This window comes from Plecotus auritus, assembly GCF_963455305.1.
Source record: "Plecotus auritus genome assembly, chromosome: 2".
Classification (NCBI taxonomy): Eukaryota; Metazoa; Chordata; class Mammalia; order Chiroptera; family Vespertilionidae; genus Plecotus; species Plecotus auritus.
The window spans coordinates 5,271,311-5,297,192 of NC_137771.1; the positions used below are offsets into that span (position 1 = coordinate 5,271,311).

General features: G+C 61.3%; 1 protein-coding gene across 2 annotated transcripts; it reads left to right on the forward strand.

Annotated features, from left to right (window-relative positions):
• The first annotated feature begins 1,804 nt into the window (after positions 1-1,804).
• Positions 1,805-23,709, forward strand: TMEM201 (transmembrane protein 201). Of its 2 annotated transcripts, none has more exons than XM_080655048.1 (11): positions 1,805-2,030; positions 7,787-7,907; positions 8,458-8,652; positions 9,745-9,921; positions 11,488-11,840; positions 12,593-12,796; positions 17,505-17,737; positions 19,175-19,246; positions 20,036-20,335; positions 20,732-20,866; positions 21,803-23,709. In XM_080655048.1, the coding sequence occupies exons 1-11, from the start codon at positions 1,918-1,920 to the stop codon at positions 21,898-21,900; spliced, it is 2,001 nt and encodes a 666-aa protein (XP_080511174.1). In that variant the 5' UTR covers positions 1,805-1,917; the 3' UTR covers positions 21,901-23,709. The 2 variants fall into 2 exon arrangements, with proteins under 2 accessions (XP_080511174.1, XP_080511173.1); XM_080655047.1 differs by having other exon boundaries at positions 1,825-2,030; positions 7,745-7,907; positions 21,803-23,666.
• Positions 23,710-25,882: the final 2,173 nt, after the last annotated feature.

The window sequence follows — 25,882 nt, forward strand, 5'->3', positions numbered from 1 at the left end:
GATGGCAGCCGCCCAGGGCCAGCTGAGGCTTGCGCTGCCGGCAGTGGCAGCAGCAGGTGTGATGGGGGCATTGCCTTCCCCTGATTGCCAGGTCGCCTCCCACCCCTGAGGGCTCCTGGACTGTGAGAGGGGGCAGGCCAGGCTGAGGGACTCCCCCTCCAGTGCATGAATTTTCATGCCCCAGGCCTCTAGTATATTTATAAAAAGACAACGCTTACTGCTTACCCAGTGTGTGCCAAACACTGCAAAGTGTTGTGTATTTTCTCATTTAAGTTTGTTCTGACAACCTTGTGAGGCAGGTATTATCGTCCACATTTTACAAATAAGGCTCAGAGGTTCACATGACTTGCTTGAAGTCTCAGAGATGGTGAGTAATAAGCTGACCAGTAGTAGGTCTGACGGCTAGTCCAGTAGATGAATGAAAAGCAACAGGGGCATCTGAGCCTGTGGAATGACCTGACTGAAGCCAAGTTCCAGCAAAGCATTCCATCCAGTTCACTTCCCCATGGTGCATCCACAGGCCTTACCCCGAAGAGTTGCGCTGGCACCATAGTGCCCAGGACAGAGCCCTTCCTGTGAGTGGGATACTCTGCAGACGCTGGCTCTTCCGTGGGGAGAGAATGCTGCACGTGGAGAGGGCAGCTTCACTGTGTTTGTTCATTCCTTTGTGTGCCCCAGGCTGGTGAAACAGACTGCAACCGGAGGCCTTGGCTCTGACAGCCACTTCCAAGAATGAGGAGCTTCCATTGCAGACTCTAATCACCCCCAGGTTTCCCGTGGGTACCCTCCCCTCTCCACAGGCAGCTCTTTAACACACAGAACTAGGGTGTGGGACAGATGAACTGGCCCCAGGAAACCCTCAACCCCCCACTGTCCACAGCAGTAAACTGTAACGACCCCCAAAACACTGGAAAAGTTGTGGGGCCGCTGAAACATTATGTAATTAAGTACAAATATTTCCTACTTGTTTCTTTTTAGTTATAAGAATGATTTAATGAAAACCCATAATGTTAAAACAAAATAAGCATCTTCCTCGCTAATCCCACCTGGAGGTAACTAGTTCATTTACCCATCTTCTACTTCCTAGATACAGCCGTGGGCAAACTACGGCCCGCGGGCCGGATCCGGCTGTTCTATCTGGTTCTCTTGCTCTCCCCTCCGCTCCTTTACTTTGAATTTATATTAGTTCACACAAACACTCCATCCATGCTTTTGTTCCGGCCCTCCGGTCCAGTTTAAGAACCCATTGTGGCCCTCGAGTCAAAAAGTTTGCCCACCCCTGTCCTAGAAGCATACACATATTATAGGGCTTATTTAGTTAAACTGGATACCATTAAAACTATTGTGCATGTTGCGCTTCCTGAACAGTGTATCATCCATCCCTCCAGGCCAACACCTATGATCAGATGTATGGCTGTTTTATGACTTATTCAACCTCGTAGCGATCTGTTTCTATAAACGTAATCATGTTTCTATAAATTATTTGGACCGTTGGAGTGGCTTCAGTGGAAGTGGCTTAAGGAACTGCAACTTAGAGCAAACAGCATTGCGCGCTTCAGCCGGTCTGGCCCAGGCGTTGGCAAACCGGACCAGCAGGAGCAGAGACTACTTCCTAGTGGTCAGTAGCCCGAACGCGGGAGAGTGCTCCGGACAGGGCTCCGCGCCGCCTCCCACCTCCGGCCGCCAGAGGGCACCGTCGGGCCGCCGCCGCTTCCCCCGGCGCCCCGCCCATCGGGCTCGTCCCACTTCCCGATTGGCTGCGCGGCGGGAGCGCGCCGAGTCAGGGGGCGGGCCCGCGCCCGCTACAAAGCGACGGAGGTCACGGCGTGAGGAGGTGCGCGCCGCCGCCGCCCGGTAATCCGCTCGCGGCCCTCCTCGGCGTCGCCGCCTCTGCCCACCGCCGGCCGCGGGGGAGCCATGGAGGGAGTGAGCGCGCTGCTGGCCCGCTGCCCCACGGCAGGCCTGGCCGGCGGCCTTGGGGTCACAGCCTGCGCCGCGGCCGGCGTGCTGCTCTACCGGATCGCGCGGAGGTGAGTGCGCGGGCCCGTGCGGGCCCCCCCCCCCCCCCGCCCTCCGCACGCGGCCTTCCCGCCTCGGCGGTTCCGGGCCGCACGGCGCCTCCCAGCCCGTGCCCGGCGAGGCCGCGGCTTTGCGTGGGGTCCAGGCCTGTGTGCCCACGTGCTGAGACCCGCCCTGCACGCCCCCACCCCCACCCCCACCCCCAAATAACACCGGAAGCGGCTGAGGAATGGGTTGGGGACTCCAGGAATGCGGGGTGGGCGGGAGCAGCCCGCACGTGGGTTACAAACTTCCTTCTCCAAGGAGACCTGTGCTGGGAGCCGCAGGATCTGCAGGACCCCCAAACCCCAACACCACACACCCCCGGGCCCCCCAACCCTGCGGGAGAACTCAGCGGGGATCGGACTGCACTCTTGACTGCTTTCCGCCCTCATCCCCGCTTCCAGGTCCTCGAGAGCAGGCTGGGGTGGCCTGGTAGTAGGTGGCACTTTGTGGTCTGCTCCCCTGTCTCAGGTCTAATCTCACGTTTAGCCCATTGCAGAGTCACAGCCCCTGCTCCCCGTAGAGAAGCGGAGGGACAGGAGACTCATTAACTAAGTAAACTCTTTAACTAGAAGAGTCAGGGGTGGTCTGACCCTGAGGCCAGCATCCCTAGCCCCTGGGCTAGGACTGCTGCTGAGCTGGTCCAGGGCCGCCCCCAACCCTGGCCAGGCTCAAAGGTCGTGCCAACCCCCATTCAGACCAGCCTGTCTCAGGGACCCCGGGGCTCAGGGCTGAAAGCTTCCGCAGGGACTGCGGCCCACCCTCGGAATGTGTCTCCATCTGACCCCCTTCCCAGGGGACAGGGAGAAAAGGCGGGGCTGTGAGAACATCCTGGGGAAACGGTGGGTGGGCTTGTAGCTTCAGCAAGGGGTGTGCGACGTTCAGGTTTTGAGTGGAAGAAGCGAAAGCACCTGCCCACACGTGACCGAGCTGGGATTTGAACCTGGGCAGTCTGGAGGTTCTTACTTCACCACCACCATGTACCACTTCGCACCCAAGGGGGAAAGACGTGAGGGTGACTGAGTCACAGGCGTCTCGGAGGAGGAAGGAGTAGGAGGGACATCAGCTGTGTGCAAGCTGAGCCAGACTGGCAGGCTGAGGAGGGGGCCGTTTCCAGGGGAGGGCAGTGAGGCATTGAAGGAGCCCCAACTCAAGGGGTCCCTGACAACCCACATCGCTAGCGTCTCAGTTCCTGCCTGAGTTCTGGAAGCTGGGAGGGCTTGCGGGACCAGCTGAGTGAAAGGCGTCGTTTTGTACAGGAGGGGACAGAATGCAAGGCGCTTTGTCTCCTGGATGCTGCTGCCTCCCGGTGAACCCGGGATCAGAGCCTGGGCCGGGCGCTGTCCCCCGCGTGGCCACGCCTCATTTGTGTGTAGTGTGGCGGCGTTGGGACTGTGTCGTGTGCTCCTGTGTCTTGTGCTTCGGCTGTTCTCAGACTGCCAGCCACAGCTTTCCCTGTCCCTGAGGCCGGAGGCCGGGCCCTGGTGCAGAGAAGGGCATGCTGGGCGAGGGGATCTGGGAGGGTCCTGGGAGGCTCGTGACTCCAGCAGCAGGAGGGGTGCTGTGGGGCGGCCTGGGACCTGTGGGCTTGCTGAGAAGGACCAGCTCTTCCCAGGATGCTCTGAGATGCTCATAGAGCACTGGCTTTGTCTGGGGTCATAAACCGGCCACTGTCCTAACGGAAGCAAGACCAGCCCCCTGAGACTGAGCCCGTCCCCCCGGGAGAAGAGCGTTGTGACGGAGGAGCCGTGAGGAGAATTGTGTTTGGAAAGTGATTTGGTCTCGTGGGGGGTTGCGAGCCCAGCACAGAGGTGGAGGGGACACTGGCCAGGGAGCCGCGCCCCTCCCTGGAGGGCTGCAGTGCTCCGAGCCTCCGGCAGGGCCGACCTGGCTTTCCCACCAGTGCTGCCCCCTGGGACACGGGGGCAGGTCCACTTTTCTTGCGTCTACAGCTAAGGAAGAAGGCTTCCTGACCTTCGGCACCCAGCTGTGAAACCAACCGCAGGGCCCGCCCTCCTGGAGCTGCCTGCTCCTGGGTCCATCCCCCCCAGACCCCGCTGCTCGGCACTGCGCCCATGCTCGGGACCTCAGGGGCCACCCACAGCACCCACAGGGGCTTACTGGGTTCTCCACGTTGCCATGTCGGGAGGCCGAGGGCCTGCAGCTTGAGGTTAAGCAGCAGAGCCTTGTCCTGGACCAGAGTCCTGTTTCCGCTCAGCACTCTCCTTGCTCTCCCTGTGCCACGCTCCCAGGCTGCAGGACAGGCTCCCGGGGCGCACGCTGGGTGGTCCCCCTCTGCCCAGCCGCCCCGCCTGTTTGAATGCCATCTGTTCCTTTTGCCCTGCTGGCCAGCAGACCTGTTCTTTAGGGTAACAGCAGATGCTCCACTTTTTGGCTTCTCTCCTGTGGCATCTGTCACCAGCTGCTCAGTGAGGTCGCCGTTCTCATCCTTGTCCAGGTCGGAAGTGGAGAGCTGGCTCATTTCTGCCTCTCTGGGGGCCATCTCCCTCTCTGGGGGCCTAGCTCCCTCTCTGGGGGCTGGCTCGCTCTCTGGGGGCCTAGTTCCCTGTCTGGGGGCCATCTCCCTCTCTGGGGGCCTAGCTCCATGAACGTGAGGTCTGTCCAGGGGAGGTGGGTTGGGGCTCTCTGTCTCCGTGTGGCAGGGCTGCTGTGGACTTGGGCTCTTTCTGCCCGGAGGCCCCTGGGGTCCTGGCTGGCATTCTGATGCTGCTGCCGCTGGGGCCCAGGAGGCAGCTTCTTGGATTCTCCCTGTGGGATAGGACAGCATGTGTTGCTCACTCAAGGCACAGAGGAGCAAGCGAGAAGCCAACGAGGGGTTCAGCAAGGACTCCCCTCCTCCTGGGGCCCTGCCAGAGGTGACCTCTTGCCCCCTAAGGGAACTAAGTTTGACTCATGGAGACCACTCTCCAGGCCCCTTCTAGGGGAGACTGGGCACTCCTCAGGGCCTGGTGGAAACTAGTTGGCACATTGGCCTCCCCCAGACTCAGCCCCTCCCAGACAGGGGCTGGTCTCTTGCCTGTGGGCTCACAGCAGTGCCCAGGCCCTGGAGCTGCAGCCCGGTGGGGCCTGGCTCCTAGAACGTGCCCACCCGCAGGGAATGGTGGGATGTCTCGAGCTTTGTTTTAACTAAACTCTGTGATCGGGGCTGCTGGGGTGGTGCTGTGTCCATCCTCCCTCCCCGGTGTGTGTTCAGGCCTGTGGAGGACGGTCCTGAGGGACCCCTGCTCTCCCTGCTTCGGGCTCCTCTGGGCCCCACAGAGCCAAGAGCTGCGCACAGGGATAGTGTAGTGGGAGCTGGGCGAGCACCTCCGGGCCTCCCATCTGCCCACCTGTGGGACGCACTGCCTCCTTCTATCTTGTCACATCAGACCTTCTGCACTAGGAGTGGGTGGTCCCAGAGTCTTGCCCGGGCAGAGGTTTTGGCTTGGGGAGGAGTGGGTTGAGGGGTTTATGAGGGCGGGAGGGGGGCATTTCCCTGAGCAAGACGGGGACAAGGCTAAGCTGGCACAGAATAGATGGACCCAGATGTCTTACAGCAGGCCGGGTGGAGGTGGGTGTAGCCCCGAGGACACAGTTCCCATTCGCCCACGTGTCTGACGCAGGGGGGCCCAGTGCTGGTGTGTGGGGGCTGAGATTCAGCCCAGCTCCCAGCGCTTTGCTAGCTCATCTGCCGCTCACAGGCCTGCGGACCCTGCAGGGACCGCCCAGAGGCGCTGTGGGGGATGACTCCTTGACCTGTGGACCCCCACCTGCCACGGTGGCCCCTCCCCCACTCACACGCTGGGCAGGGATCACCAAGGGCTGAGAGTGACCGGAGCTGGAGCCACTAGCCCCAGGGACCAGGGCTAATCCTCCTCCCTTCCTGCCACCGGCTTCAGGCCAGGCTCATTTCCCTAGCAACGGAGCTGGAGGAACTGGAGGTTCCTCGTGGAAATGGTGGCTTCTGGGTGGGAGGGGCTTCGAGCTGGCTCCCAGGACCGAGGCTGCAGTTCCTGCACCCACCCACCCCCCCACCCCCCCGCCACCATCCCCTGGGCTGGCGTCTTCGTCCCCTTCCCCATCTCTTTATTCATGGGCTGCCAGCTCTTCTGCTTGGCTTCAGTCCAGAGGCCGGTGTGGGGTGATGGGGTTGTGGGGTGAAAGGGCTGGAGAGTCCCAGGGGGCAGATGAGAGGTCACCTGTCTGCATCGTTACTGGGGAGCCTGTGAAGCAGGTGCTGATTAACAGAGAAAGCCCAGGGCTTCGTTCCCGGGGGTGCCGAGTGCTGGCACCTCGGCGAGCAGAGAGCAGAGGCGTCCACACCTCCTGCCAGGGCTGACCTCCTCCCCGGCTCTTCGCCTGAAGCCCGCGAAACTGTCCGCGCTGCGCGGTGGCCACCTGACCCTCTTAGCTCCCCGCGGCCTCCGGGGAGGGATTATCACCCCACTGCCCAGGTGAGCAAGGCAGGTGGCAGTTTCTGGAGGCAGGGTGACTCCCCAGAGGCCAGGCCTGTGACCGCAGTGCTGCTCTCCCGGGCCCTGCCCTCTGCTGTCGACAAGTTGTGACATAGCAGTCCCTGTCCATTGTGAGGGTTTTCAGAGCTGGGCCCGGGGGTGCAGGGCTGCAGTACAGGGGGCAATCCCTGGTCCCATCTCTGGCTTGGGGGAGAAGTGGGTTGAGGGGTTTCTTGGGGGGCACTTCCCTGAGCCGCCTCCTCTCTCCACCCACCCCATGTAATGACCCTGTAGCGGGCGTTTTGGCCAGGCACCGTTAAGCACTCCCCGGTTAACAGGTGGTAAGACTGAGGCTTGGAGAACTCTTGTAACCTGCGTGGTCGGGGCAGGGAGGGCCGGAGGCAGCTGCAGTGTCAGGAGTGGGAGCTCTGCTCTCAGGGGTAGATGGTGACAGCTGGCCCTTCACATGGCAGAGCACCTTTGTGTGGCTGTGTGGTTGGGTCCTTGTAATGCACGGATCCCCGAGGTGCTGGGACCTCACACTTCGCAAACGTGGCCCTAGGGAGGCAGGAGGAACGGGCGAGGAGGAGCTCCCGGGGCTCACAGCCAGAAGTGGGCTGAGCTGGCACCTCTGACTCCTGGGAGCTGGGGGCTGTGCCACCCTGTGGGCAGGAGAGGCGTCTGTGTGGTGTGGCTGCCACTACAGCAGGGTCCGAATGGCACCCCCAGAGCTGGAGGTGGCCTGGCCAGGACCCCAGGGCTCAACCAGCTGCCTCCCGTCACCTGCTTGTGTCTAGATACCTAGGACCAGGGGTTTGCTGGGCAGTTGCCAACGGGGTGGCTGGAGGGGCCCCGCGCACAGATCCCTGGTATCTGGGCTGGGATTACCCTGCAGGCAGCACCTGTCACCACATGTGTGCTGTCTGCGCGTTCCCTCCGCCAGGGAGGGTTGGCCCCAGCCCACAGCTGTCTAATCCCCGCCCTTTGGCCTCCCTGGAGGCTCTAGGTCGGAGCACCATTTCCGCAGCCTGGGAACAGGCCTCACAGGGAGGGAGTCAGGGCTGGCCTTGTGGCCTGACCAGCATGAGCCCCAGGACACCAGCGGGGGTGGCCATGGGTCCCCTCGTGGGCATGCTGGAGGGCCCAGGAGAAGCCCAGGCCCGTGTGGCCTCCTGGCTGGTCCTGCCGGTGCTGCCTCTGCACCCCTTCCTGCTCTTCGTTGTCCGCAGGCACAGAGGCCTTCGGCTGACTGGACTCTTCCCTGTGCACAGGACGAAGCCGACACACACCGTTGTCAACTGCTGGTTCTGCGCCCAGGACACGGTGGTGCCCTACGGGAACCGCAACTGCTGGGACTGCCCCCACTGCGAGCAGTACAACGGCTTCCAGGAGGTGCGGGCCCCAGTCCTTGTCCAGCCGTCCCGCCCCCCTCCCCGCGCCCGGGGACCAAGGTGACTTGTCCAGAGGCACACCACCGAAGTTGGCAGGTTGGGGTTCAGCCCTGGATCTGTCTGGCTCACGCCCGCTCTCTGCTTGGTGCTTGACCAGGGGTCAGTGGGCTCTCTGCAGAGACCCAGGGAGGCTTTAGGCTTTGCAACCACATTGTCCCTGTCAGCCTCTGCCAAGCCACCGTCACAATAGGAAACCTGGTTCACAGACACAGCGCCCCCCACGTGCCCTCGTTTGCAGGCCCCTGCACCACACATGGTCCGCGCTGCGCCCCCTGAGGCTGCACTCGGCAGCTTGCCTGTGGGGGTTCCTTGTAAATTCTGTGGAGGACAAGCAGCTGATTGTTGCATGGAAAGAGAGAATGGGAGCCCTCGAAGCTGCTACCACTGGGATGTCACCGCCCCGGGCCTCTGACCTCACACAGAGCCCCAGCCGCTGTGGAGACTCACCCTTTGGGTTGGGCTCCCCGCTGATTCTGTCCCGCCTCCCCCAGAATGGTGACTACAATAAGCCGATCCCCGCGCAGTACCTGGAGCACCTGAACCACGTGGTGAGCAGCGCGCCCAGCCCCCGCGCCCCTGCGCAGCCACAGCAGTGGGTGAGCAGCCAGGTGCTGCTGTGCAGGAGGTGCAGCCACCACCAGACCACCAAGATCAAGCAGCTGGCCGCCTTCTCGCCTCGGGATGAGGTGAGGCCGGGACTGGGGGGGGGGGGGGGGGCAGCCTGGGGGGGAGGGCATGCCCAGGGCTCTACAGAAGTGCCCGCAGGGCCTCCCCCCCTGACCTGTGCTGGCCCCCCTCCTGGTGTATTTTTCATCTCGTCGGAGCATGCCTCCGTTCTCCCTCCATCTAATGGTTCCTGCTCTCTTGGCTCCAAGCCTGGGGACATCATGGAAACCTCGTGCCTGCCAGTCCCCAGGGGTTTGTCCCTGGGCAGGGGCCGGTGGCTCCAGCTGGGGCCCTGTCAGACCTACCCTGCCCTGTCCCTCTGAGTCAGGCTTGCCCACCGCTGGCCGGACACTTTGCTCTGGAGTTGGCGGAGGGGAGGGAGGCTGGATGTTAGGAGTTCACCTCCCCCGGGCCTGCCGTGGAGCCCAGCAGCCTTGTCCTCTAGCTGGTCCTGCCTTCCCACCCCCAGGCCGGTGGATGTGACCTCAGGAGCTGAGGCCCCAAGACGCTGGCTTTCCCAAGGCCCAGCCTGGGAACGAGGTGGGGGGGGTGGGGGCGGATGGGAGAGAGAAGGAGGCATGTGTGACGTCGTAACCAGGGCAGCTTTTGGTCCCAGCAAGATAAATCAAACTGATAACCCCGCTGGCCCCTGCAGACAGATGTTTGGGGGCCCTGGAAACCGGGAGCGGAGCGTTGCTGCATCCTTAGGAGGAGGGGAGGGTTGGACTGTCTGCAGGCTATTCCTGGAGCCCCAAGGACCCTGCAGCTCCCACTCAGCCCAGCCAAGGGCCTTTCGTGCTTTCTAGACCCAGGGGAGGCCCTGCCTCTGAGTGTCTGTCTGCTTTAGTCCAGGTAGCGTCAGCCCAGAGCCACCTTCTCCCGTGGCCTCCTGGAGCAGTAGAACTTGGCCGGAGTGCCTCCGTGCCCCGTGGGTCCTGCTGCGTCCTGGGCTGTGGGCTGGCCCTTAATCCCAGGAGCTGTCGGCATGCACTTGGGGCGCTGTTTGTCCTGTTGGGCAGTGGAGGAAGCAGGATCAGAGTGGGGACAGCTGGCCCATGGTCACCCCACTTGTAAGTGAACCCAAGAACCTGAGCCTCTGCCCCGACCCGCAGGGCAGGTATGACGAGGAGGTCGAGGTGTACCGGCACCACCTGGAGCAGATCTACAAGCTGTGCCGGCCGTGCCAGGCGGCCGTGGAGCACTACCTCAAGCACCAGAACCGCCAGCTGCGCGCCCTGCTCGTCAGCCACCAGTTCAGGCGCCGGGAGGCCGACCAGAGCCACACGCAGGTCTGAGCAGTGCGCCCACGGGGCATTTGGGGCGTCACAGCCCCCGGGCTTGTGCAGGAAAGCCCCTCACAGAGGGCTGGGCCCACACACTGGTGGGCAGCTCTCCAGAGCCAAGACCCTCCTCCCTGGGAAACAACCTTCCTGTGGGGCCCTGTTCCCAAACCCCTTGTGTCAGCAGCTGGAGAGGGTGTCCCCAGAAGAGTGGCTAAGTATTGGGGTCCACCCATCATTTGCATACCTGACAGTCTTGAGCCCCGATGTGTCTGGGCACTGTCCCACACCTGCATCCATTCCCCACACCTGGCATTTCCCCAAAGCACCGTGTGGCGGCCGCACTCTGAGGCTCTGCAACGCCCACTCACAGCCAGGAAACCAAACGGGGAGGTGAAGTAACTTGTGGAGGGCCCCACACCTCATGTGCCAAGGCACCAGGATTTGAACCCGGAACCAGTTGGCCTAAAGTCATTAACTTTTTAAAATTATGTATTTATTGATCTCAGAGAGGGAGGGAGAAGGAGCAAGAGATAGAAACATCAGTGATGAGAGAGAATCACTGAACAGCTGCCTCCTGCCTCTGCACACAGAGGATCCAGCCCGCAACCTGGGCATGTGCCCCACCAGGAAGCGAACCATAACTTCCTGGTTCATAGGTTGATGCTCAACCACTGAGCCACGCCGGCCGAGCCAAAACTCACTAATTTTTTTAAAATATATATTTTTTCATTGATTTTTTACAGAGAGGAAGAGAGAGGGATAGAGAGTTAGAAACATCGATGAGAGAGAAACATCCTGCACACCTCCCACTGGGGATGTGCCCGCAACCAAGGTACATGCCCTTGACCGGAATCGAACCTGGGACCTTTCAGTCCGCAGGCCGACGCTCTATCCACTGAGCCAAACCGGTTAGGGCTCAATAATTTTTTATCACAGTATTCAGTTAGTGGAATGTTCTGGGTCTTAAAAATCTGATATAGTGGTGAGTGGATTTAGATATAACCCACCCCCTCGGTCCCCAGATGTGCCTTGTGTCCAGTTGGCAGGTGGCTTCCAGTCCACAGCTGGCTCCTGCCCGCACGGCCACGCACGGCCCACAGCCCGTGTTCGCACAGCAGGGCGCTCGGACCTGTGGTTTTTCTCCTCACCACGTGTTTCTACACTGAACAACTTATTGCCATGTTTTTAAACTTAACTTTGGCCAGAGTTATTTATATGTTTATTATAATTCCAGTAGGAATTTATGGTGAGAATTTGGCAAAAATATTGAAAAGTTTATTTGAAAGAATAAGGTCACCATAATATCAAAAAGCTCTCTTTAAAGAATGTGCTAGAGCCCTCGCCACACAGTGGGGTGAAGAGGCAGCCATGGGCCGGGTCGGTGGGTCTCAGCCGTAGCCTAGAGGCGGCCGAGAAGGTCCGAGGCTTTCGGGCCTGGTTAAGACGGTGTCTCGGATCAGCAGGTCCCGGGTGGCTGCTCCGGGGCCCTGGCCAGACCCCGGGCACGGAGTGCGCTGGCAGTGGCTGTGGGCGGCTCTTGCCATCTCACTGACCAGTCTCTCCCTCCCTCAGAGCTTCTGCTCGTCCGCGGTGAAGGCCCCGGTCCAGGTCATCGTGCTCCGCGCCCTCGCCTTCCTGGCCTGTGCCTTCCTGCTGGCCACCACGCTGTACGGCACCAGCGACCCCTTTGCCCCGGGGGTCACCCTGCCCCCAGCTTTGCCCCCTGGTGGCAATGGCTCGGCTGCTCCTGACAATGGCACTGCCCTTGGGGCTGAGGGCTGGCGGCAACTGCTGGGCCTGCTGCCGGAGCACATGACAGAGAAGCTGCAGGAGGCCTGGGCCTACGGGCGGGGCCACCAGACGGGCGTCGTCGTGCTGGGCCTGCTCACCTGCCTGCTGGCCATGCTGCTGGCCGGCCGCATCAGGTGCGTGTGGGCTGGAGCCAGGAGGGCCTGCTGGGCGCGCAGCCTGGACTGGGCTCACTGTGTAGTGGAAACAGCTGTCCCTCTCCCAGCAGCTGGGAGTCCAGGGGTGAGACAAAGTAAATGACTGCCTTAGAGGGGGCAGCGGCACCCAGAGCAGCCCCCACTGACCGCTGCTGGCTGGGGCCACCAGGGCCAAACCGCCTCGCTTCTCTCCACCTCACACTCTGAATAACCACCCACCTAGTGGGCTGTTGGAGGGTCGAGTGGGTGCCCTTGGGCCCTGATTTCCCTCCCTGTTCCGATGGGTGTCCATGTCATCTCAGTGACTCCGAGGGAGGTATTTTTTTCTTTCTTTTAAAAATATATTTATTGATTTCAGAGAGGGAGAAAGAGAAACATCAATGATAGAAAATCACTGATCGGCTGCCTCCTGCACGCCTCCTACGGGAGATCGAGCCTGCAACCCAGGCACATGCCCTGACTGGGAATCGACCCATGACCTCCTGGTTCACAGGCTGAGCTGGGGGAGGTTTCTGAGCCTGTGTTACAGGCTGGAACACTCAGCTCGGGGAAACGGACCTGCTCAGAGCTGAGCAGCGAGGAAGTGCTGGAGGCGGGTCGAGAGGCACTTGCGCTCTTGACTCTGGATTCTGTCCTCTGAGCAGGATGGGGTGGGTGAAGGGGCAGCGGGTGGGAGGATGAGGGGACTTGTCTTGGAAGATGGGCCCTCACACAGCCCCGCTTTCCCTCAGGCTCCGGAGGATTGACGCCTTCTGCACCTGCCTGTGGGCCCTGCTGCTGGGTCTGCACCTGGCCGAACAGTACCTGCAGGCCAGCTCGCCCAGCTGGCTGGACACGCTCAAGTTCAGCACCATGTCCCTGTGCTGCCTGGTGGGCTTGATGGCAGCCGTGGCCACAAGGAAGGCGACGGGCCCACGGAGGTTCCGGCCCCGAAGGTCAGAGAAGCAGCAGTGATTGCGGGGGGAGGACAGATGGACAGACGGCCCCAGAGCTTTGCCCCCAGCCCAGAGCAGGGCACTTCTCTGTCTTGCCTCTTTCTTCCTGCCTCACTCTCATCCCTGCCCAGCCTAGAGCCCCAGTCCTGGCCCAGCCCCTGCCCTTCCCTGCGGAGTCGGGCCCGCCCCTGCTCCCCCCTTTTTCCTTTCCACACCAATAAGTCATCCCCCAACCTAAGACACTCTCGAGTGCCACCATCTCTCTGGCCAAAGACCCTCTCATTGCCCCAAGGCCAGCACACGGGCAACACCCACACAGGCTGCCAGTGACCTACGGCTTCCTCCTGGCAGCTCCAGGCATCCCATCCTGCCACGGCCCCTGCCTGGCTCTGACACCGTGGGATGAGGCTTCTGTCTGCTGCTCCTTGCACCAGCCCCATCTCTGAGCTCCTGGCACAGGCTGGTGACAGTGACTGCAGACTGAGCCCTTGCCACATGGCCTGACCCCTTGGGCAACTTGACACAGGCAGGTGCTGCTGAGCGGGGCCCAGAGGAGAGCCCCGCACCTCGTCCCCATTCCCTTCCCTGGTCTGTCCCTTTGGTCCTGCCCAGTGCCCGGCCAGCCCTGCTAGAAACCGGTGGGACCAGAAGTCTGGGTGGGCTGCCCCCTGGGCGCACTGCCCCATTCCCACTCATACCTTGCTGAACCCCTCTCACCCTCAGCCTCCTTCCCTGGGAAGGGAGGGTGCAGTTCTTGGGCCCAGACTGGCCTTGATCATGAGTTTGTAGGGCAAGGGTCTTCTCAAGGTGAACAGTAGGAAATCCTGCTTCTGCTGTGGTCAGCAGGTTTCTGGACAGCCAGGCCATGGTGGGAGCTTGCCCAGGTTGGGGGGAGTCTGAAGAGTCCTGTATTCACCTATTGGGCACGGCTGTGGGCCACACAGGCAGAAGAGGGCACGCACACCGTGCCCACTCTCCTGGGAGCCCCTGGCTCTGCCCGGAAAGTCAGGACCCCAACCCTCCTGGCTGGGCCCCCCACCTGCCCCTGCAGGGTTCATGCTTCCAGGCCAGGGCTGCCCTGACTGGCTGGCCCTGCCACTGCCCCGATGGGTGCCCGGGACATCCCAGTTCTCTCCCCTCCATTAGATGCCTGGGAAAGACCTAGCTGCCCAAGGTTAGCACGGGGTAAGCGGCCCAAGGGACGTGCAGGTCCATGAGGGCGTCAGGTCATTTGTCATTTTGTGACTCGCCTGTCACAGTCACTACTCCTCTAGCCCCTAGAGCCTGCGTGGAGGGTGCTGAGGCTCCAATTTCTACTTTCCTGTAGGGCGTCCACAGAGGCCTCGGCGGCTCCTGGGCCAACCCGAACCTCAGAGTGCACTACACACACCCTCCAGGGCCCATGTCCTGCCACTCGGCACGTCCGAGCCCAGGGAAGGCAAGAACAGATGACACGGGCATGAGGGCCACTCAGCAAGGGGTCACCGACCAGCTGAGCATGTGGGGCAGGAGGCACAGGCCTGGCCAGACCCGAGTGAGGTCCCAGGGAGCACAAGAGCTGCACCTGCACCCACTGTCACTAATCCTCAAGTTCACGGGGTCCTGAGAGGCTGCCCCACCCCACTGATCCCGTGCCCCTGCGCATCCATGCGTGAAGAGCCCAAGGAGTCAGGAGCTGCCCCCCAGCAGCTGGGTGGCCTCAGACAAGGCCTGTCCACTGGTTGCGTGTGGAGGGAAGTGGAGGAGGAGCGGGGATGCAGAGCCAGGACTTAGTCCGGCTGGCGTGTCCGCCTGCCCCTTCCCAGCCAGCCTGTGAGGCTGGGGAGGCAGCATTGCCCGTGGAGAGCCAGGGGCGTGCTGGGCTGTGCGCGGCCCTTGTCTCTGGAGCCTCCTGTTTTCAAGGAAGCTAATGACTGCTTTTCTTGGCGCTGAGGAGAAGCAGGACATCTGTGTGTGTGTGTGTGTGTGTGTGTATGTGTATGTGTGTGTGTGTGTATTTAAGTTAAGTTATTTATAATCACCACAACCAGCTCCCTAGCTGGCCGGGAGCCCCCGCTGAGCAGATGTCTGCCTGCCCCAGGGGGGATGGGAAGACCCTCATGAAATGACACTCAGCCGAGTCTGTGTGACTTTTTTAATTACCCACCAGTCCCTTAAAGTTGCATTACTTGGAGCCTATTCCAGCACCTCCTGACGTTAGCGGCAACAGCTGAGGAAGTGCAGGCACCACTGGGATCGTGGCTTATTAACTGGGAGTGTGTCACCCCTGCCAGGGACCTCTGTCCCCAAGACCTGAGGGAGGTACACGCGCTGTCTTCTCCCTCTGGGTCTGGGTCCCCACCCCGGGCCCAGCAGGCTCCTCCCAGGAGCACTCCGCCTCGCAGCACCGGCCTGGGAGGAGCGTGTCCCTCTGTCTGTGCCTGTTGCCGTGTCGTCTGTCCCTGGTCGTGTAGAACTGCAGATGATTGTCTAGTGGCCCTCGAATCCCTGTAACCGCAGCTCCCGGCCGGACGTTGTGTGTTTGATGCTGTATTTTAAATAAATGCCTCCGGGGCCCTGCTCTGACCCGTGGGCGTCAGGTATCGCGTCTTTTTTGTTTTTTCTTTCCGAGGCGTCTGTGCCAGGGGCGGGACTTGGGGGTATAGGCGTGCCCAAGGAGTCAGGCTTGGGAGCTGGCGACGTGGAAATCGAAGGACAGGGCCCAGCTGTCCTGTGTGCCCTGCCGGGTGGGGTGTTCCCCGTCTCAGCAAACGGCTACTTAAATAGCTTGCTCCTTCCACTCTTGGCTTGGACTGGGATTGGGTCGCTCTCTGTTAGATGGGACACTGTACAGGCACCCGGCCCTCCTCGGACCCCTTATCCCAGGGACGTAGACTCAGATTCCGGGCTGGTGCCTGTGGAGACGGTGCCGGAGCGCGGGCGGTCTGGGCGCCTGGCCAGTGGAAGTGTCGGTTCATTTGAAGCGCTCGGAGCCAGCGGAGACAGGAGGCTCCCAGGAACCGGTCTGCGGTCGGGACCAGAGCTCACACCCGGCACCTTACAAGGATCCGCTAGTTGAGAGGGTCAGACCGAAGAACTCTCCCCCTCAATGCCAACATTTGTAGTGGCATCAGAGACGGGCCAGCCCCTGTGCCAGATCATGCGAGATGGGTTTTTGGCACGGGACGGGGTCGTGGAAAGTGCTGGCAAGACCCAGCTTGTCCTGGGCCAGCTGACGACCTGCGAAACCTGTAGCCCAGCTCGGACCCTCTCCTCGCTGCCTGGTGGGGGTGGTGCAGGAAGCCCCCCGAGGCGTCTTGCTGCATCTGCTGGAGGGGCCTGGGCGCGCCCCGCTCCTCAGCGGCTCCTCCGGACACACCTGGGTCCTCTTGGAGGCACAGGCCCAGCAGGGAACAGCTTCATGCACCATCAGAGCAGGTTGCCAAAGGTCCCGGCGTCCTTTGCTGCCTCTACATGCCTAACGCTCCCCCTTCTGCCACAAAATCGTGAAATGGTATCTTCTGTTTTAGGGGGGGGCGGGGGGGCTTCCCCAGGTGTCTTGGCTTCAGGACAGGTCGGCAGATGGAGGCTGGGCGAGCAGCTTGGCTTGAGCTCCTGCCTTGATTTCCCCATGCTCCCGCCTTGGGTTCTGAAGTCCGGGAAGCCTGCTGGCACTCGGGCAGCATTAAAAAGGTCACGTGATCTCCAGGAGGGCAGTGCTGACCCTGCACTTCCCTCACAGCTTGTTGAAGGGGAGGGTGAGAACTAGCAGGGAGCTCCTCGGGTGCAGCTGGGCTAGCGTTGCCCTGGGTATTCCTTGCAATGGGCCTGGGGGGCCCCTTAGCCGCCCGGGCTCTGCTGCAGGGCCTGGCCAGCCTGCCCATCCATCAGCACATTGTCCGTGGGCTCCTTTGTCCCTGGGGACCGAGGTAAGGCCGGACCTCCCGCAACTCCGTCCAGACAGTGGGCAGACTAATGTATTAACTGTCTCTGTCCCCGCCTCTGTAATCGGTTGCCTTAATCAGAAGCATGGTTGACATTCTGGCTTGGGGCCACCGGGTCCTGTTGTGTGATTTGTACCATTCTCGAGTTAAAGGGACACTGTCACCTTCCATCTTTTGGGCAGCCTTGTGGTCACTTACGGGTCTTCTCCAAGTTCGAGTTTGGCTTGTGTCCTGCGTGTCTCTTCCTGGGGATCCTAAGCCTGGCCACGCCCCTCTGCTCTACAAGACACTTGAGATTAACGTCCATTGTCTGAGGCCAGAGGGCAGCAGTCGGACCCCTGGAGTCAGGCCCGGGGAGCAGGGCCCCGAGCTCGGCTGCTTTCGGGAGGCTCTGGGCACGAGCAGGAAGGACAAGGAGGAGCCCCAGGCCACTGGCCGCTACTGGGAGCCTGGCAAGGGCCTGGGCGTTTCTGCTTCAAGGCGAAGGGTTGACGTGAGGTTGGCAAGGGCGACAGTGTCACTTTAATACTGAGACTCATAGTGGAACTAGTTTGCTGTGACGGATCGGAGGGGGCATGCGGGGGCGGTGGGTCACGCTGCACCTCCCAGCCACCGATCCTAATGGTGTGAATGTGGTCGGACTGCTTTCCGCTTCAACTAATGCACGCCTCCTCTGGGACCCCGACTCAGGCCCCACCCATGCCAAGCGTGAGGGGACAGCTGGCGGAGGCCGCCTGCAGAGCCCTCCGGGCTGACCTCCTCTCCCTGCCCGCGGCCTCTTGCAGGTACCTCCCCGGAGACTCGGCCGGCCTTTTCCCCACGTGCCCCAGCCTGGCCATCCCCTACCCGAGCGTCGCAGCCTCTTCGCCGTCTCTCTTCCTCCCCACCTCGCCCGGCTTCCTGCCCCTCACCAACCAGCAGCTGTTCCGGTCTCCCCGACGGGCCTCGCCCTCCTCGCTGCCAGGCCGCCTCAGCCGGGCCCTCTCGCTGGGCACCATACCCTCTCTGACCCGAGCAGGTAAGAGGCACTCGGGCATCGGTGGGCCAAGTGGGCCTGGGGGCAGCTGGGCACCAGGACTCCGGCTGTGTACAGGCTGGAGGAACTGGGTTCAAATCCTGCCGTGTCCACTAAGCAGCTGCCCTTCACCAAGGGACTTACTGGCTCTGAGCCTCAGTTTCCCTCAGGAAAATAAGACCAGTGGTAGAACCGGCCCCCTGGTGGTTGTGAGAGAGAAGCGAGAGGATGTACTTAAAGTGCTCACAAGGGCAGTGCCTCCAGCAGGCGCTCGGTAAGTGAGCCCTTCGTGGGGTTTGCTCCACACCCTGTTCTCGCCCTATTGTTACTGCTGCTGTTCTCAGAAGTTTTGCCCCAGCCGTTCCGCGTGGTCCAGGGGACGGGACTCAGTTCAGGTCAGTCCTGGGTGCTGGCGCCCGTGGGCCCTGCCCTGACCACCACCTGGTGCTTGTCACGAGCACTGTCTCGCTCTTCCCCTTCCCCAGGATCGTCCTGGAGAGGGGCCTGTGAGCTCAGCCGTTTTCCTACTCGGAGCTCTACGTGCCCTGTGATGACCCTCAGCCCTGGGGGAGCTGCCTGGAGCGGGCTGGGGTGCCTCGCCCGCGGGGGTGGCCCTGAGCAGGACCCCATCCTCTGAGACTGTGGGCACCTCTTGGTTCCCCAGGGCTTGCTAACGTGCAGTCACTGTCTCATTTCAGCCGCTCAGCAGCTCTTCCTTGTGACTTGCCCGGGGTCCCACTGCTGCTGGGAGGTGGGGGTAAGCCCAGCTCAGGATTGTGTGCAGGTGGGGTCCTCGTAGGTGGGGGTGGGCCACCTGCAGAGGGAGGCTCACAGGGACAGTGTTGGGGCGCAGGCCTTCGGGTGGGAGCGAAGGTGGGATTGCACCGAGGACACAGACCTGGACTCTGGACGTTTCTGTGTAACCGCATGGGGCGGGCGCTGGGAGGGGCTGCTGCCTGCGCTCCTGCCTGGAAGCCATTGGTTAGCAGAGCCTCTGAGTCCCTGCGCGGGTCACAGCCCTGACCTGGCCCAGCTCCGGCCTCCTGGGCCCTTCGTGCGCAGCCGCTGGGGCAGGGGACCACGGGGAGCCCTGGGCATGGGCACCTGGGAGGCCCACGGCCGCCCTTCCGCACGTGACTGTTGTCTGGAGCTGCCCGTCCAGGCCTTCGGGGTGGGAAGCGGTGGGTTTGGGCCCACGGCGGTGCAGACCCCAGAGCCTTCCCAGAACCATCTGGAGGGAGAGTGTTGCAGACGGCTAGGGGGTGGGCGCTCTGCGTCTTGGTTTATCCTTAAAAAGGGAAATGACTCAGGTTAATGGGCCCTCAGGGTGAAAGGCAGGGCTGTGAGTGACAGGCTGGATTCGGCAGAGCCGGCCATGGGGCTGGAGTGGGCACCTGTCGCTCGGCAGGCCTGACCTGTGTCACTCTCTTCCCTCCCCAGACTCAGGGTATCTGTTCAGCGGGAGCCGCCCGCCGTCTCAGATGTCTCGGTCCGGGGACGCTCCTGTTTCAGGTAAGAGGAGTGGTGGGAAGGCTGCCTCAGTGGGGTTTCCAGAGGGTTGTGTGGTTAAACATGAACTTGGGGGGCAAGCAGGGGTCTGTGTTCAAATCCCATCCCTGCGCCCCCTGTGTGCAGGCCTGGGCAAGTGACTAACACCCCTGTGCCTCGATTTCTTCTGTGCAACGGGCGTGATCGTTCAGGGTTGGATGGAATGCTCTCGTCCTCATCAGTGGCCGCTGGTGGAGATGCACACTCGGGGTCCCACCTTCAGCAGGGCAGGGAGCTGACCTTAAGTCTCAAGAATTGGTTGCCGTCCCGGCCTTGCTGTCGGCTGAGGGCAGTACCAGGGCCTCTGGATAGAAATAGCGAGGCAGAGGGGACATTGCTGAGGTGCCATGGTCCTCTCCCCTCCCACGGGGCCTGGCGGGCGCAGGCTCCTCCCCCTCTGCCCAGCCTTGCCTTTCTCCTGGGGCAGTGGTCGGCAAACTCATTAGTCAGCGGAGCCAAATATCAACTGTACAACGATTGAAATTTCTTTTGAGAGCCATATTTTTTAAACTTAAACTATATAGGTAGTTTAAGTTTGTTATTAACTAGGGTACTCCTAAGCTGGTCTTTGCTAAAAACTCAAAGGGCCAAAGGGCCGCATGTGGCTCGCGAGCTGCAGTTTGCCAACCACGGTCCTGGGGTAACAGGAACAGAAGAGGCGTCATTACTGTAACAACCGCAAGCGCAGACTGACCTTAACAATCGCAGACGCGTGCGCTATAGGAACTGTTTTTGTCATCCTCCACCCTCCAGATTACTACTCTCTGCTGCTGGGGAGCTGCCCCTCATCTCCATTCCCTTCCCCGGCGCCCTCCGTGGCCGGCTCGGTGGCCTCCAGCACCGGCTCTCTGCGCCACCGCAGGCCCCTCATCAGCCCTGCCCGGCTCAACCTGAAGGGGCAGAAGCTGCTGCTGTTCCCGTCGCCCCCCGGGGAGGCCCCCAGCACCCCCAGCAGCTCAGACGAACACTTGCCCCTCAACGGCAGCCACTTCAGCATCGAGCCAGCCCAGGTCCCACAGAGGCAGCCAGCGCAGGACACGAAGCACACCGTGGGTATGACCCTCTGACCCCTGCCCTGGGGGCAAGAGAGCCCAGCTGGGCTGTGGGGGCTCCTCTGGGATCGGCGCAGTGGTGGGGACCCCCGTTAGGAGGCTGCACGGGGCCTGTCCTTGATCTTCTTGGGGTGTGTGCTGCCACTCTCCCCAGCTCCATGGCCCCTGGCTGGGCTTCTCATGACCTTGAACCCTCCAGGACATTGCTCTGTTCGCTGATATTCTTTTATTGTTTTGCAATTGACCTGGAGGCTGGTCTGTTCCTTAGGATGGATCAGAAGCGTATTATGCCCTGCCAGGCTGCGTCTGGTCACAGGTCTTTTTTTGCTCAAGTGTTGTCTGACTGTCCTGTCCCGGGGTGGCCTGTGAGCACCCACTGAGACACCCTTCTCTGCAGACATGAGGTCCATGCGGGAGAGAGGCAGCGCCTGCAGCAGCCACTCCATCAAGAAGGAGGACGACTCATCGCAGTCCTCCACGTGCGCGGTGGACACCACCACCCAAGGGTGCCCCGAGGAGACCACCTGGAGAGGTCTGCGCCTGAGTTGTTTCGGGGGGAGGGCAGGGTAGCATGGGGCCTCGGGTGTGCAGCCAGAATCACCCGTTCTGTCTGGGACCCTGACAGAGAAAGACCCTCGAGGGGGGCCCCCTGGTGATGGAGGGCAGTCAGGTAACCCGCCCAGCGCCTCAGGATGCAGCCTGTGCCTCGCCGGCTCCCTCCCTGTTAGGTCCGGCTCTGCACGCTGTTACGATAGCCTCGGGTCACATGGTCACAGGCGGCTATTTAAATCGTAACTAAATTAAACTTTGGTAACAATAAACGCTGAGTTCTCAGCTGCACCAGCCACATTCAAGCGCTCCATTGCCGCGTGCGGTCCGTGGTGCTTCAGGAGACCTCACCTTCGCAGACAGCTCCCGGGGGGGGGCGCTGGCCTGTGCCGGGGAACAGTTACCTGAGTTCAGATCCTGCCTCCTCCGCCTGTGGGCCCAGGGCAGCTGTGAGATCAAATCCCGTCAGCACCTGGCACTCTCCTGGGAGCAGGGGCACATGTATGTTGAAGATGGACACAGGGAGGGTTCCTGGAAAGATTGGGTGCTGCCCCCACATCAGGTGGGGTCTGGGGATGAGCGCGGCAGCATCAGGCTCATGCTAGGGCAAGAGGGGTCGCCTGCTGACCTTGGAGGCCTGGGGGTTCTAGTCCCCTAAAGCCCTGTTTCCTATCTGTAAAGCCAGGTCACAGCCCTGCCCATCCCCACGGTGCAAGCACAGGGCGCCCAGCCAGTGCCTCCTGGAGGCCCGGACTCGGGAAAGGAGGCACCTTTAGGGCAGGACTTGCCCCGTGACCCAGGCTGCAGTGTCCTTCCGAGTGGGGCGGCCTCCAGGGGCCAGGGGCACTCGGGTGCACAGACCCCACCCGGGTCGTCTTCTGGCCGCCGTGCCTTTGACCGGGTCTCTCCTCTCTCTCAGGTCGGTTTGGCCCCTCCCTGGTCCAGGGCCTCCTGGCCGTGAGCTTGACGGCCAACGCCCTCTTCACCTCGGCCTACCTGTACCAGAGCCTGCGCTGACCAAGGGCCTCGGCCTCCTGGCCCCGGAGAGCCCAGGAGAGTGTCCAGGTGCATGCTGCTGCCACTGCCGCCGCCCTCCTCCAGGGCCCCGCCCGCTGGACTGGGTCCTCGGAACGCCTTCTCCTCACTGAGCAGAACGGACTGCGGGGCTGACATCGGTTGTGTTTGGTGCTGCCACGGAGTCTGGGGTCCCCGGGGGCTGCACTGGCCAGCCCTGCCTGGCAGAGAAAGACCCTCAAGGGGCCCGCCCCCTAGTGATGGAGGGCAGTCAGGTAACCTGCAGCAGGAGCCCTGCCCTGGACCCCGCACCACGGGCCACGGTCACATCCATGTACCACGGTCACATCCATGTACCGTGTGCCCGTCCCACCTGCCTCAGGCCCCCTGGGGAGGCGGGAGGCACGGTCCCTGTGTCCCCTGTCCCCCACCCGGCCCCTTGAGGATGAGCATCCTCTGCCCCCACCTCACCCCTTCTACTGTCCCGGGCCAGGCCTGCCCTCCGGCTCTCCCGTGGGCACCTCAGAATTCCCGGGTCTCTGGCTCAGCTGGGCCTGCAGGACTCGTGGAAGCATCTTGCCCCCAACTCCCTTCTGCCCAAACGCACCCGTTTTAGTACCTCTGGTGGCGTCTCAGGCAGTAGCCCTGTACCCTGAGAACACTACCCAGGGCCCCTCCGTGCTGCCCACAGGGGCCTTGCTCCACCCTCAGCTGGTTGGGCCGTGGGATTGCCCAGGGCAGCCTGCAGGTGGCAGGTGAGACCAGACCCCAGCGCCATGAACCTGGCTCCTTTCCGCTGCTGAGACCCTGTCCTCCCTTTCATTCTGCTGACACCACGGGCCGAGAGTGGCCTCTAGTCTTCAGGCCACCTTGGCTGGCTTTGTTCCCTCCCTGTTCCCTCTGTCCTTGCCATCGCCCTTCGGCCGCTACTGCACGATTACTCCCCCTCACCCTGGTGCCGGGTCCTGCCCCCCCCCCCCGAAGGGAGGAGGGACCTCAGGATGGCACAGGGACCCTCCACGATGCTGTGGCCGTCAGACCCCCAGTCCCTGCTGCCCTGGGCCTTGGACAGAGGGTGGGGCAGCACATGTGTGTATGTGACTGCACTTGTACGTGCGTGTGACAGTGCAGGCATTCGTGCTGCTGGGGGAGGAAGTGGCTGCCTGGATGAATTCTGAGACGTGGCGGGGGCTCGGGCGGGAGGAAGGGTCTTCGCTCCACCATTCAGGGATAAAGTTTAATTTTATTTTTCTACACATTTCTGCCAGGTGAGCAGGACGGCCCCATCCTCCCAGCCAGGGAGGGTTAGTTTTTTTAAGCTTTGGGTGCTTTTTTTAGTCATTTTTTTTACCACGTGGGGGAGGAGATTGCTCTGACTTCCCTCTCCCTTCTTCCCCCACTCACATCCTGAGAGCTACGGTCTCCTGCCCTGACCCCTCCCCAGAACACGGGCGTCGGGACCTGAGGGCCACACCAGGACCCGAGTCCAGCTGCCGAGATGGTTTCAGCGCGGGTGTCTCGGCCTCCATTTGTACAGTGGGCATGTGTCAACTTTTTAATTTTATTTTCTGCCTAATACAGCCAAACTCCATTCTCAAATGCACTTCCTCTCTGGCTCTGAGGAAGCCCCCCACGGAGCCCACCCCACCCCCAGGCCTGGCGCCTTCCCAGGCCCCGGGTCCCAGCTCCTCACTGAGACCTGGAGAGGCTGGCGGGAAGGGGTTTACCTAATGTTTTCGTTCAAACAAAAAACGCAGCCTTATTTTTACAAAAGGAAAAAAAGAAATCAAAAATACACCAGCCTGTGAACTGTACTTGTCTTTATTCTGCAGCTCGGCCCCTGAGGACCCACAGGGTGGGGGCCGAGCCCGGCGGAGGTAGAAGTGGTGTCATATTTGTTCAGCACGGAGCTCCGGGGGTCCCCGGCTCATAGGGTGGGGTGGCAGTGTCCCCAGAAAGGCTTAGGGATTTGAACAGGAGACAAGCACAAACAGAGAAGGCAGGTGTCACACATCATGAGCGAGGCAGGACATTCTCCGCTGTCTCAGAAAGGCCTGTCCCCAGGGCCGCAGGGCAGTCAGAGGCCTTGTTTGCTCCTGAGCCCACTCCAATGGCCTGGGGGTCAGCAGCTGGGCTCCCCATCAGCCCCTCCAGGGCGGCCCCCCAGGCCTCATGGCTGGGCCGAAGTCAGCTGGCCCAAGCAGCAGGCACAGGGTGGGCACTGGGCAGGCCCTCAGAGGTGATGAGCCAGTTGTCACTGAGCTTGCAACCCCTGGTGGGGCAGCCTCTTGGGGGGAGCCTGGGCCTGCGTTTTTGCGGGCTTTGGGTTAACTGAAGTCCTGGACCGCCATCCAGGGCCAAGGTGGGATCATGAAACCACAGCACGATGCAGGAGCCCAGTAAATGTGAGTGACTCCTGGCCCAGCACCCAGGGGGAGGATGGCTGGTGGGTAGTTGGCTCTAAACCTGACCTTGAGTTAGATGGTAAAGGGCAGGGCCAAGCTGCCTGCAGGGGGCGCCACGAACACCTGAGTTCACTGACCACAGGGGTCCTTGTGATGTCCCCCTCGGGCCACAGGAAGTCCACTTCTTGGAAGCCCCTTTCCAGTGACTGCAAAGTCCCCTGGTCCAGGGCTCCCCCTGGCCCTGCACTGTAAGAGGGAACCAAATGGGGGGCAGAGGTGGCTCCTTACTCTGGACCTGGACCGAACCAGGGTGAAACTGCAGCCGAGCCTGGGGGTGTTTGTCCTGTTTCCCCCCCCCCCCCAAGCCATATAAGGACCATTCATAAGGCTAAGGGGCTCAGAGGGGAGACGGCTGGTTTCCCAAGACAAGCCCTGAGGTTTGGGGGGGAACCTCCAGTTGTCAGAGCTGCTCTTAACTCCCGAAAAAGCACATTGGATGTCAAAGAGCGCCCCTGGGGTAGAAGCGGTGTGGCCTCCCCTAGGAGCTTGGAGTTTACAGAAAGCGATTGGGGTGTGACATCCTGGGATTCATCTGCCTGGCTCCGTGCGTGAAGTAGTCCAACAGCTCAGGCTGAGGGTGCGGGTGAGGATTTATTGGGGTCCTTCTGTTGTGCCCCTCGATGCTGAACGTGGAAACCGTTTCCTGGTTCAGTTTTTGGAGAACCAAGCAAGATTGTGAGTCGAAGATCTCCAAGTGCAGCATTTCCTGCGGTGGTGCCCTCTGTAACTGAATTCATACTGGTGCTTAGCATCGTGCGTGGAAATGAAGAAATTAATAAATGTGTGAATATGAAGGGACTCCTCAGCCCGAGGCACCTTAGCCAGAACCAGGCGCCTGTGTGACTGAGGAGGGCCACTTGGTGCCTTTAAAAAAATTGTTTTAATCCTCACCCAAGGCTGTTTTTACTGATTTTTAGAGAGAGAGAAACGGATGTGAGAAACATCCATCAGTTTCCTCCCATACGGCCCCAACTGGGGATCAAACCCCAAACCTAGGCATGTGCCCTGACCGGGAATTGAACCACAACCTTCTGGTGCACGGGACAACGCTCCAACCAGCTGAGCCGCCGGACCAGGGCTTGGCGCCTTTTATACAAATGCCTCTAAGTGAATCTAACTCTTCCTCCTAATACTAGTGGGTGTTTCCAAAATATCATCTCAGTTACAGGCATTAGCACAGCTCCAGGCTGAGGGCCCAGCCCGCAGGTCTCATTGCCAGGACGTGCCGGGAGGTGCTGCTGTAGACCTGCCGCAGGAGGAGTTACGGGCTGAGCTAAGGCGTTGGTTTCCCGAAGTTAATTTTAAGGCAGAGTCTGGTGAAGAGCGGCCACCCCAGGACAGAGCCCTATGGCCCTGGGTCTTCCCCGCAGCGGCGGAGACGTCTGCTAGGCTGGGATTTTGTCTGGAGAGTTGGTTGGTTTCTCTTTTTTATTCGGAGACACAGCTTGTCATGAACTTGACTGGGCACGGGGACAAGGGTTCTCTATTGTGACCTTATAAACAGTAAAGGGGGGAGTTGG